General features: G+C 34.2%; 1 protein-coding gene across 6 annotated transcripts in view; it reads right to left on the minus strand.

The window, feature by feature from the left end:
* Window positions 1–12,763, minus strand: part of FNBP1L (formin binding protein 1 like) — a 99,164-nt gene that overhangs the window by 20,405 nt on the left and 65,996 nt on the right. For 3 of the 6 annotated variants that reach the window (XM_002810596.5, XM_009247768.4, XM_054554145.2), the window contains exons 3-8: window positions 11,952–12,005; window positions 10,595–10,742; window positions 9,762–9,824; window positions 4,378–4,482; window positions 3,370–3,498; window positions 1,177–1,323 (exon numbers count right to left, since the gene is read on the minus strand). In XM_002810596.5, coding sequence (XP_002810642.1) covers window positions 1,177–1,323; window positions 3,370–3,498; window positions 4,378–4,482; window positions 9,762–9,824; window positions 10,595–10,742; window positions 11,952–12,005 — 646 coding nt within the window. Of the gene's footprint in view, window positions 1–1,176; window positions 1,324–3,369; window positions 3,499–4,377; window positions 4,483–9,761; window positions 9,825–10,594; window positions 10,743–10,994; window positions 11,144–11,951; window positions 12,006–12,763 lie in introns of those variants that run through there. The other 3 variants (XM_054554140.2, XM_054554137.2, XM_054554143.2) reach the window with 2 other exon arrangements.

Raw genomic sequence — 12,763 nt, forward strand, 5'->3', positions numbered from 1 at the left:
GAGTAGGAAAGGCTTTCTAACTCATCCAACATGGAAAAAGATAAATAAATTAAATATATACTGTGGAATGTTAACAGAGCAACAGGGAAAAGATCTCATAAACACTACTGAGTGCAAGAAACACTTGAAAGTAAAGTTTAATACCATGCACTTAAAATTTTTAAACTCACATAAATATTGTTTTTAGACATACATACCTCTACCTGAATGCTTTACTGACACCTTAAACTCATTATTTTCAGAGTATCTCTACCAACTCCTCCCCACCCCTAACAACAACCTCTCCTCTTTTGTTGCCTATTTCTGTTAACAGTACATTTTGCCCTTCATTTAGTCAAAAGTCATCCTTAAGTCATAGCTTACTTTTGTCAGTAATGCTACCCTCAGCAATAATTTTCTAAAGGGTAATTAGAGAGAAGAGGGCTCTAATGATATTGTATATACTTGTATCCAGCCATGCTGAAAGCCAAAAATCCTCTTTTCTAAATTTAAGTGAGAATTCTATTAGCTGTTACAGAAAAGATCCTCACTAATATCTACTTGATAAGTTCATGAAGACTAAAATATGTGGCACATATCTGATATCCTACAAATACCAGTTCTCTTCTCTTGCCACTGCCTTTCCTCAGTTTCTGCCAACCATGCTTTTTGATCACTCAATCAACATTTACTGAGATAAAAGACCCTAGTCCTTAATCAAGATACAATGTGATTACCTATCCTCAAGGGGAGGAGGGCTATGCTGTTTCATCTGCACATAATGCCCTCCTTCCTCCTCCTCATGGGTCATCACTCCACATGCTACCCACATTTCTTGATCCAGCTCAAGTGCTAAAGGCAACTCTGACCACGTACTTCTCTAAATTTTCACTAAACTAACAGTATAACACAATTTGTAACACACAGTTCCTAGGTTAGACTCTTTGATAAGAACTGAAAACTTAGTGGGAGAAGAAGGGAGTTAGAAATCTTTTTTTTTTTAAAGAAAGAATTAGAACTTTTGCATGCAGAATGAACCTCAGAACTCAAAGTAATCTATTGCAAGACATTCTTCTACAGAATATAATTTAGAACCACACATCAGATTACTTTATCCCTTTCTCAACTCATTTCACTAACTTAAACTGCACACCTAAACCAAACAGATGCATTCAAAAATAATTATGTAGCACTTACTCTTCTTTCATCAACTGATTTTGCTGCAAGAATCATTCCTTCCAAACATTTTGAAATGATAGGAATAACTTTGCGTTCTGAGTCAGCAAATCCTCTGTAACACTCACTGAGTTTAATAGTCCTTCGTTCATCCATTTCTTGTAGTTGCTAATAATCAAGAATTTTTTTAAAAAGAGAAAACTGAATTTTTCAATCATTCTAAAGGAGATCAATTAGTGATCCCTCACCAAAAAATGAATATTTCTACCCTCATAGTTACACTGTTGTTGATACCTTTTAACAAGTGCTATTGACTTATAATACTTAAAACCTGAGGCGTGCTAAATAACAAAAGAAAGGAAAAAAAAATAGTAAGGCACTTAGTATTGTTTTCCTAAAACCAGATGACACTGGGATTCTAGCCTTCTAAAAGGACCCCTTACTGGCTATCAGCTCCCTGCCCCATACCACTCCCACCTTTTACTATTCAATCAGAGTAGTTCTTGTTTATGCTTCCAGGAAACATTTCATTTGATGACAAAATTCTGGTGCTTTTTTTTTTTTTTTAAAGCAACTGGCCCATAACATATACAAGTCTGAGACTTTTTTTTTTTTTTTGAGGCGGAGTCTCGCTCTGTCGCCAGGCTGGATGGACTGCAGTTGCGCGATCTCGGCTCACTGCAACCTCCACCTCCCAGGTTCAAGCAATTCTCCTGCCTCAGCCTCTCAAGTAGCTGGGACTACAGGCACGTGCCACCATGCCCAGCTAATTTTTGTATTTTTAGTAGCGATGGGGTTTCACCATGTTGGCCAGGATGGTCTCTATCTCTTGACCTCATGATCCACCTGCCTCAGCCTCCCAAAGTGCTGGGATTACAGGTGTGAGCCAATGTCCCCGGCCAAGTCTGAGACTTCTAACCTCAACTTAATTCAGGATACTTTGGTAAGACCTGGCTGGACCAACAGTCCATACTAGTTGTTTATCAACAGGTACCCAGACCTACTGCAGTGTACAGCTCAGTGGGGATACATGAGGAAAAACAGGAAGTCACAAGCTCAAAGTGGCACATATAGAAGCCTCACAACTGAAAATTCACTGGCACATGCCACTAGGAAATATGTTGGAACACATAAAGTCCAACAACTTAAAGGCATTTTTTTTTTTACATATCCTATTTGCCAGCACTGACCTTTCTGTTTCGTTGAAAGCAGTTACACTGCTTGTGTCCCCAAACTCCCACAGCCTGGGACTTTGAGACCTGTATTTTCACAGAAGAATTGCTCCACAGAAAGGTCCAAATCCAAGTATCAGGCCCAAAACACAAAAGGTAGTTTATCTCCACAAGTTATAGTTTCCCCAGAATATGAAGACTTAACTACTAAGCCTAGAAAAGCATCACAGTGAAGACTGGCAGGCTTGGCCCTCTGAATTCAATGACCAGAATCCTGGTCCCCACTCCAGTTCACTATCTCTCATTGTGCTTCCTTTGTATTTCCAACTTGCCTTATAAAGAAGAAAAAGTGTACCCTGGCTGACACTCTTCCCACATAAGCTCTGCTCTTTGAGATAATAACTCACGAACACTGCTTTACTAAATCCCTTTTCTGTAATTTCTCTTCTTTCTAGAACAGGCAATTAAATAATTTAAACCTCATGAAAATTCTGAGGTCTTTTTTACCTGAGGCTGTTTGGCAAACTGTTATCATCAAGTGATGACAGACAGGATTTATAAGCAAGCTCAAAGTCTGAATTACATTTATCATCTAACAGAGCCAGCATGATAAGCAGGCAAAAACCATGCTAGCGAATACATTTTGTAAGATTTATTTCTGCCATCTGGACTGATGCCAATGACTCTGGTTTGGTATAAAAATGCTACATCTCAATTCTAGGTGAGCAGATTACAATATACAAAAATTCAATTAATTCTCCTTTGTCATGTCAAAATACTTAATGATAAAATATGTATATGTATCTTACAAATGTCATTGTTTTAGTAAACTGTTTATAACACTAATAGTAGATATGTAGGAAAATGTGTGACTTAAAAGTTAGAAAACACTTGTTTTCAAATCTATAATCATAAAGGAATCTCTCATCCCTAACCTTGATGTCTAGTGAATCTAGAAAGATTCTGATGTCTAAGACTTACAAGTTTTATATTTAAACACCAGTTAATCTAAAACTAGATTAACTTCATATCTAAGATTTACCTTGTAAATCTGAGGAATCACTACATAAAAATGTTTGTGTTGTTCTCCATTAAAGTTCTGTAATTGTGCAGCATATTCATTTTTATTTTCATCAGCCATATGCGTACGCAGATTCAACTGCTGTTTGGCCTAGGGGCAAATTGGTCGAAATTATTACCAAGAACAACAACAAAATCACAGCAATTCATTTTTTTGAAAATTATACTAAAACTAATGGAGAAGCCAACACCTGACATCATAGGAGACACTTGCAGATCTTACTGTCAGAGTGGTCTCCTTATTACAATATTCTTCCCTCCCTCATTACAATAGTATTCCCTGATAGCAATAAGACATTCTAATATAGACTCTCCTTACCAAATCCAGATAAAAAAACATACAAATGAAAACATTATAGCTTGAAACTGTGTGCTTTTAATCAGAAGAGAAAAACAGGTAGCTTTAGGAATATTTTCAGGTTGTTAAAAAAGTTAACAGTAAAACATTTCTTTATGATCCATCTATATCCAACTAAAATATGGAACTTAAATCACAGTGAAACTAAATAATAATATGATTGTTGAATAATGCAACATTCAACAGTGTTTCCACCAATGTGTAGAACCACAGATACTTTAAGGAATGCTTATTTAGAATACAGTTCTGTTCCTCTTGATCTCTTGTACAAAGTCAAATTACAACAGTTATTCTCTAACTAATTAGTTATTACCCCATCAACACATCTTAGCTTTCTAACCTATTTTGGAATAGGATAAAAACTCAATCCCAGTAGCAACTATATCTTTCCTCTAAATTTGAATGCAGCTAAGATATTGTAATAAATTAACACATATTACTTTCTCAGACCAATACGTGTAATTTAAAGTTGGCAAATATTTGTATATTTTAGATTTAGATACAGTGTATCTCAAGTAAATCCTAATACTGTACTCATGCAAATGTCATGACTACTTTCCTTAAGCAAATAATAATATTTTGACATTAAAGTTGGTTTGGAGTATTTCTTACCTTTTCAACGTCTGCCTTGGTTGCATTAGTATCATTATCCAATCTTTCATAACTCTGTTGTGCCTTTTCTGCCTCTCTACATTCTCTTTCAAACTTCTTTTTACTCTGTTAAAAAAATTAAAATATCACACTGAGAAAATAAAATCAGGCTAACTTCATTTAAGAAATAATTTTAGATAGCATTAGGAGAAATAACTAACATAGATGATGGGTTGATGGGTGCAGCAAACCACCATGGAACATGTATACCTATGTAACAAACCTGCACGTTCTGCACATGTATCCCAGAACTTAAAGTATAATAATTTTAAAAAGAGAGAAAAAAGAAATTACTTTAAACTGTGCCACTGTGTATTGTGTGGAAATGAACTGCGTGCTAAGTAAAATTTGTCCTTTCTAAATTAGAAAATAGATTTTACTATTAAACCAATCCACATTCCTTAAATATCAGAAATTACAGACTATGAAGAAAAAAACATAAGCATGACTGAGTTAATTTTTATTATATATCTCACTCAAAAAATGTGTTTTATAATTTTTTTATAAAAAATATAAGTTCTCATCTTCAGGAGGACTTTTTTGGTTTGGTGTTTTTTGTTCAGTTGGTTTGTTTTGGCATTTATTTTTATACTTTTCTGGTGAGACCCAATGTAGCTTGAGATATGGAGCGTCCCTCCAAAGTGGTTTTATATTGTTTCTTCCAGGTGTCCCACAAAGACCATCAGCCCAGACCCCAAATCTTTTTAAACTTTATTTCATTCAAACTATTATGACTTTGTAAAAACTATTCACAACTGAGCCATGTAAAATATAGGTCATATATTTCCTTTCCTACGTAATTTTTTGAAATTCTGGAGTTAATACATGTCTTCATTTTTTCAATTTGCTTAGTTTCCAATGCATAATTCAACCCGTTTTTTTCCAGTTCTTTAAAACTGTCTGCAGTTAATTCTAACACATTAGGAATTCTATTGATTTTATTTTCTTGATAAATCTTTCCCAAAGGCTTCTAAACTTGCTGGAATTTGAACTCATTATCAACTAGGCCTAATGCATAGTTGTTACCTTAGCATTTCCCTCCCCCATCAACCTGTGGATTCATTTCACCTCTATCTTTGTTTGGATGTCCTATTTCCTAGTTTTATGCTTTCTTCTTTCTTGATTCACTTCTTCATTTTGCTAGAAGACATTCAGCAGCAGCCTCCTAAAAGGTCTGCAGGAGATAACAATCTCCATGGCTAAAAATGCCTTTACCATCATTTTTAATCAACAAAATTTGGCTGGATATAGAACTCTAAGTTGGAAATCATTTTCCTTCAAAAACTTAAAAGTATTGCTCCACTATTCTTCTGGCTTCCTGTGTGACTATCCTGTCTATTCCATTCTGATTGCTGACCCATTGTATAAACCATGTTTGTTTGTTTGGGGATTTTTCTCCCTGGAGGGTGGTAGAATCTTCTGTCTCTCCAAAGTATTCTGAAATTTCAAGAGATGTGGACCCACTGTGCTGAGCACCTGGGATATCCTTTCCATCTGGAAATTCATGTCTTTCAGTTCTGGGAAAACTTTCTTGAGTTATTTTTGTCCTTTTCTATGTTTTGTTCCTTTTCTATGTTTTCTCTTTTCTAGTATGTTTACTATTTTGGAAATGAACCTACTGGATAAGTCTCCTAATTTTCCATATTTTCAATGTCTGTCATTTTGCTCTACTGGGGTATTTATTGAACTTTATCTTTCATTTTTTTTCTAGTGGGCTTTTTTTCCTACTATCATAAAGTTATTTTTTGTTCTTTATATGTTTCTTTTAAAATAATACCTTATTTCATGGATGTAAAATTTTCTCTATTCCCTTTGAGAATATTAGCTAACAGCTGTAGGTATTTTCCTTGTTTGTTTTTGCATTTTAATTTTCATTTCCTTTCATAGTCACATTGTCTTCTTTCCTGCATATTAGTTCTGGTCCCTCATGTGCACATTACATGTCTTCTTTAAATATCCTGGGATCCTTGGATATCTGCTCTTATTTAAAAAGCCGTTGAAAGCTCCACAGACGGGGCTTTACGGATTATGATATTTTCCTCTAGGGTGACATGGCCAGGTAGTTTGTTTCCTTGGAAAAACCTGGCATCAGTTTTTATAAGCTTTTTCTCCGTAACTGATTAGATTACTCCGAAAGACTTCCAATTTCTTGCCTGGAAAATACATACCTTGCAAGCTGTGCTCTGAGAATTCCTCAGAAGAAGCAAACAGGGGATCTCAATATTTTGTATTTACCTAACGTCCTTTATCGAACCAGTTACAATGTTAACTTTTTACCCTGGAAATCCAAGCCCTTAGCAAGTACCAGGTCCAGGAAACCATTATACCTCAAACACCCTGTCCTCATTTTTTCAAATGCCACTGTATCAGCTCATACACCTACTGCTCTGGATTTGTTTACCCATGGTTCCCTAGCAGTTAGCAATTTCCCTTTCTTTCAAGTAACTAAGAGTTTAAAATACAATTTAAAACTACAATAGCTGTTATATCAAGCCATTTGTAGCCAAAAGTTTTCCTAGTTCAGTTTGTAACACAGTTACAACCAGATAGGCCTATAACTTATATCAAATAAATGTGCTCCAGGATTTTTTACAAATTTATTTAAATGTAGGCTTTATTTTGTACAGGTATTTTGATTAGTATGAGACACCAAATGAGATAATTGTAATTTACTCAAAGCCCCTAAAATATTTAAATACTCATACATAAAGTCACTTTGCTATGAAAATTAAGTTTCCACATTTCATTCTCTGAAACTGAGTTCAGAGCTGTGTTTTCCAATCAAGTAACTACAGGCTACTAATTTTGGTACAAACTGAGGCTACTTATGTACAAAAGTATTTTTATATTTGGTATCTTATTTGTGGGAAAACACCTACCTAATAATTCCTTGCAAAAGCAAAAGAACTAGTAGTACAATAATATTAAAAATGCTCCTTCCCTGAAAGATAATATAACATTATACAAGATAGAAATATACTCCAGAAAAGATTGTTTTTCCCTTCATCCTTGGTGTGGCAGACGAAGAACAGCCACTTCTACTCCCCTACTCTTGCTTAGCAGAGCCTGCCCCGCCCAGTACAGAGGCAGAAAACAGCTAATACTTGCTCTCCTAGACTCCCCACAGCCAGGGCAGAGGTAAGTAATCTAATTCTGTCAAAGGCACCCAGAGGAAATTTGCTGGGGACTTTCTGGGAAAGTTTTCCTTCCCTGATAAAATGGGATAGTTGGAAGTGAAATGCTGCCTTTTTCCCACCTCTGGATGAAACTGAATGAGGTGTTTAGCTGTTTAAGCCTACTGTTGACCTTAAGGAGACATGGCTGAGGAAAAGAGAACCTGGTCAAGATGGCAAAGTAGACAAATGAAAAGGAGATGGGGCCTGGTGACAACCCTGGGCTACTGACTAACTATGGAACTGCTCCATTTCTGAGCTCTGATCTTATAAAATTGTATACTCTGTTACTTGGAGCCTCCTAACTGATGGACCTGGCATCTCTGATGCTTCTATCTTCTTAATCTCTGACCATTCCTTTAAGACCTCCTTTACAGGCTCTTCTGTCCTGATCTTAAATGCCAGTACTGCCTACTTTATTCATCCCAAGGTTAATAACTGTCTTTTAATTTTTTTCCTCAATACTCTGTCACTAATTCAACCTGTCCACCAGTTCTTTACATCACCTCGCAATTATTTCAAACGTGTTAGGAATTCTACAATTTCATTTTCTTGACTAAACAGGAAGACATGGAACTAGGAAATAGGATCCTACACTTGTTTCTACATATTAAACAGAAATTTTATTGGTTAGTTTCCCTCACTAGACTGCAGGTGCTACAAAAACAAGAACCATGTCATACTTACTTCTGTACCTCCAGAGTACATGTCAAGGATACTTTTCAATAAACACAAGTAGAGCTGAACTCACCTTTTTTTATAGTATTGTTAATGCCTTAAAGAAATCTCCCCTACGTTTTTGATGCTTCTTTCTTTCTTAGGACCTCTAAAACTTTTGCTTAACAACTGTCAATTGTTCTAAAGGCAAGCTGGCACCTATTAAGAATAATTTGTGCCAACACCAATTTTTAAAGGAACCAATGACTCATGAATGTAGGAGTATGTTATTCTGTGCAAATGAAAACACACACATACTCATTAGGTGGCAGATACTAAGGATGATAGTTAAGGCAATTTAAAACTTAATCAACATAAATACTTTGTGAAGTCTTGCTGAAACCAATTAGAAATTATTAATATACCTAAGAACTCTCAATCAGCACTGGTGATTAGAATATTACATCAATGGTAGTTACATAGTAGAAATGTAATCAAAGTTTTGAATATGCATTTTTAAAAGGGAAAGAAAACAGGCTGAAAGCAATGGAAGTATGCGCATGAGATTTTTAATCTCAAAGTACTTTTTCTAACAAGCACAGGCTAAACTGATTAATTTAACATGGAAAAACTCCCTTCGGCATAATTTTCAAGGAATACGCAGTGTCCACCAGAGAAATATGCTAGTAAAGAGTAAACTGTTCGATAACTTGAGGGTCCAAAGAGAGTATCTTATACTACAGAATATCATTTAATAGAGCTTTTTTTTTTTTTTGACTCTAATCCCATGACACAGATTATAGAGCATTTTATGTAAAGGCAACTGCAGTGTTCTATGTGAACATCTTGTTTAACAAATTATATACGAGAGCATTTAAGAAAAACCACATGAGGAAGTGCCTTGGGGAAATTTTTAAGTAAATAATTATTATGCCTTTATAATTTTGCCCTACAAAGTATTTTATTTCCTACAACGGGAAGGTCTCTATTAGCAGGCCAATATCAGGAGCATTTACAAAATTATACAATGACTGAACTGGAAGAAACATTTCATATCATCTCGTTCACTCTCTTCATTTTTCACATGCTAAAAATGAAGTCAAGAGAAATCAAGTGTTAAGTTAAAGGTAGAAAAAGAACCTTGATTATTCTCAGTCCTCAGGAAATAGTCTTCTAAGATATATCTCCTTTTCCCTCTTACTTCTATCCTCTATTAATACTTTATAGTAACTACTTTAAAGTAAAAAAAAAAAAAAAAATCTCCTTAAATGTTCACAATGATTGAAGATTATAGAGTTCTTAAGTATAGAGTTATAAAGGACAACAAGAAAAATGACAAAATGACCTCACATCCTCCATTTACACTTTATTGACTATTATGCAATAATACCAATGTCAAATTATTAATAATACACTGAGAAACATTAAAATCAAATAGATAGCAAGCATAAAATAATTTAGGGCTAATCTTAGTCTACAAGATTTTATGTTAACCATGAAAATGTCATAACTCACATTATCCATCTGTTTCCAGCACATGTCAAGATATTGTTGAGCTTTTCGTCCTTCTTGTAGATGCTGAAAAAAATAAAATAAAATAAAATAAATAAAATAAAATAAAATAAAACAAATAAAAATAAAAATAATTACATTTAAACACTAAAGTCTAAAGTCCCCAAAAGGCTTTTCACTTTATTTTTTCAAGGTACTAATTATATAACTTTACCAAGACTTAGGAAGAAAGTAAAGCAAAACTTCCTAAAAATGCATTTTATACGATATTGTCTTAACACTTTACATATAACCTTGAAAACAGATACAATTTCCAGAAAAATAATGATTGTCTTGAATAGTGGATGACAAACATTTTTTATACAAGGTCAGATAAATATTGTAGGCTTTTTAAGCCACACTGTCTCTGTGACACTCAACTCAGCTAGTGTAATGCAAAAGCAGCCACAGGCAATATAAAAGTCAACGAATGTGGGTCTGTTCCAATAAAATTTTATGTATGGACATTAAAAATAAAATTTCATATAATTGTCAATATCATGAAATATTATTCTTTTTTCAACCATCTAAAAACATAAAAATCATTCTTAGCCTGTGGCAACTAGCAAACAAAACCAAGCAGTTGGTTGGGTTTGGCCCATAGGCTGTAGTTTGCCAAACTTAAATCCAAAAGGATCATAAATTAGCAAGAGTATTTTGTGATAATTTTTAGCTAGAAGAAATGTAGTGAAATAGAAAACCAGTTTATGCTGAACACACATTAAAAAAAAAAACAAAGTGTTTCTGTGTGACTATTTCATATACTATTGCAATTGGATGAAAATTGTAAGAATTACCATTTTTCTTTCAGTTTTCAGATCATGAGCATATCTCATTAATTCACCATATACTCTGTGCGCCATTTCTTCTGCTACAACTTCTCGCTGTCCTGCATAGTCATTTAACTCATTAAGGATATTAAAAAAGGCTACACACGAGGTAAACCTGGCAAAAACATTTCAAAATGGTGAGACTTACTTTTATTTTCATTACAAATGTTGGTGAGGTATGGACTGAATCTAACATTTCACAAATTTTAGCATATTCAACCTAAATCTCAGCTACTAGTTCTAAATTAACTACATATGGAAAAAAATCCTGCATTAAGCTCAAGTCGTACATGTTTGTATATCTTCAAGTAGTCTTTCATTTATTAGTAAAGGGATATTTGGGGTCAAAAAATAATAAGAATACTACCTGCAGGCTCTTTTGGCATACTGGAATCTCTTAAGTTGCCAACTGACTGGCCTGAGCTTGGGAATGAACTTGGTTGGATTCCTAGGCTTGGCAGCTGAACCTGTTGCAGAGATGATGTGCTTGCCAAATGCATCTCGATGGCTGATCTACAGAACAATTTTGCTATCAGCTCTGGACACAGCTGCCTGTATGCCTGCCCATATCCTGAATGGAAGTGAAGTGCCATTATAGTTGACACCAAAGCGGGTAGAAGGGTCAAAAATAAGGGTAAAAACGTGTGTGAGGGAAGGAGAGAAACAAAGAGAATCACTGTATTAATGTATATATCTACTTTGAACATACTGCGGAACACTCTCTTACAGCTGAAGATTAACAGCTCAGATAGGACTCCATTAACACTAAACTTGAGAATCCTAACAACTGACAATTATATACAGAGTTGTTTGTTTAAGTCGAGTCTCCTCGTTTCTCCATCTAAACAGTCATCCACATATTCCTCTTTAAGACCACAAAAAAAAACTCATAAGTGATTTCTAACCTTTTTATTTATTTCTAATGCAAAAACTCTCAGTGCTTTTCAACATCCCTTTATACCAATCAAATTGTTTTACCATCTATAAGAGTAAAAGCAAGAATCTAAGAAGCCAACAACTACACAACCAAGTGTAAAAAATATCCTTTTCTTCTGCAGACTAAATCATTCAAGTGGAGTCCTAGTCTACATTTTAATTGAAAATCTGTGTTTGACTATTCTAGAAAACTGTTGATCAAGCCCACTACAGTATTTATCCTCATAAAAGATAAACAGTAGTTCTTTCTTTCATAAACATTAATTTTTAAATTAAACTTTATAAAATCTTTATAAAAAGCTAAGAATATATTTATCTTACTAAATAATAAAAATATAAGTATTTTTAAATTTTTTAATATGCATTAATGAACAAGTATGTAATTTACCGTGGCTCTTCATCTTTGGATGAACGTTTGGGGCAGTACTTCTTAACCAGATTTCTATAGGAAGAAGATTTTTTAAAGTTTATTAAAAATTTCAACTGTTGTTACAATTGAAATAGTCTAAGTTTTCAATTTCATTCAATCATGAATTTTATGATATAAAACAATTAAGACAGCAATATGATCTCTACTCCATTAACATCATAATATGTAATCATTACTTACAATTTGTTCTTAAAATACTGATACCTGGAGAAAGAAAGGTTATTTCTGTATTTTCATATGAATGTAATCACAACAATTTGGTTGATGTTACTATCAAATAAGAAAAGAGTTAAGATGAATAGAAGAAACAAAATACAGCTGGCCCTCTGTATTCCAGGGTTCCACAACCACAGATTCAACGACAGGTCAAAAATATCAAATAAGTAAATAACAATACAGCTATAAAAAGTAATACAAATTAAAAAACCAATAGAGCCTAACAAATATTTACATAGCATTTACACTGTATTAGGCGTTCTAAGTAATCTAGAGATGATTTACAGTATGAGGAGGATGTGGGTAGGTTATAGGCAAATGTTATGCTATTTTATATAAGGGACTGAGCATCTTTGGATTTTGGTATTCATGGGTCTGGGAACCAATCCCCCTCAGGAACAATTACACTCAGTATGTGAAACTGAGTCAGGGCAAAAAGAAACATTTCAAAGAAATACCATCACTTCTTTTTTTTCACAAATTGGGGACTTTAATACTAAGGTAAAATGTAAGCAGATGCTGACTCAAGGGATAAAAGAACAGTTTGTCACCAT

The sequence above is a fragment of the Pongo abelii genome, chromosome 1 (genome assembly GCF_028885655.2).
Source record: "Pongo abelii isolate AG06213 chromosome 1, NHGRI_mPonAbe1-v2.0_pri, whole genome shotgun sequence".
Classification (NCBI taxonomy): Eukaryota; Metazoa; Chordata; class Mammalia; order Primates; family Hominidae; genus Pongo; species Pongo abelii.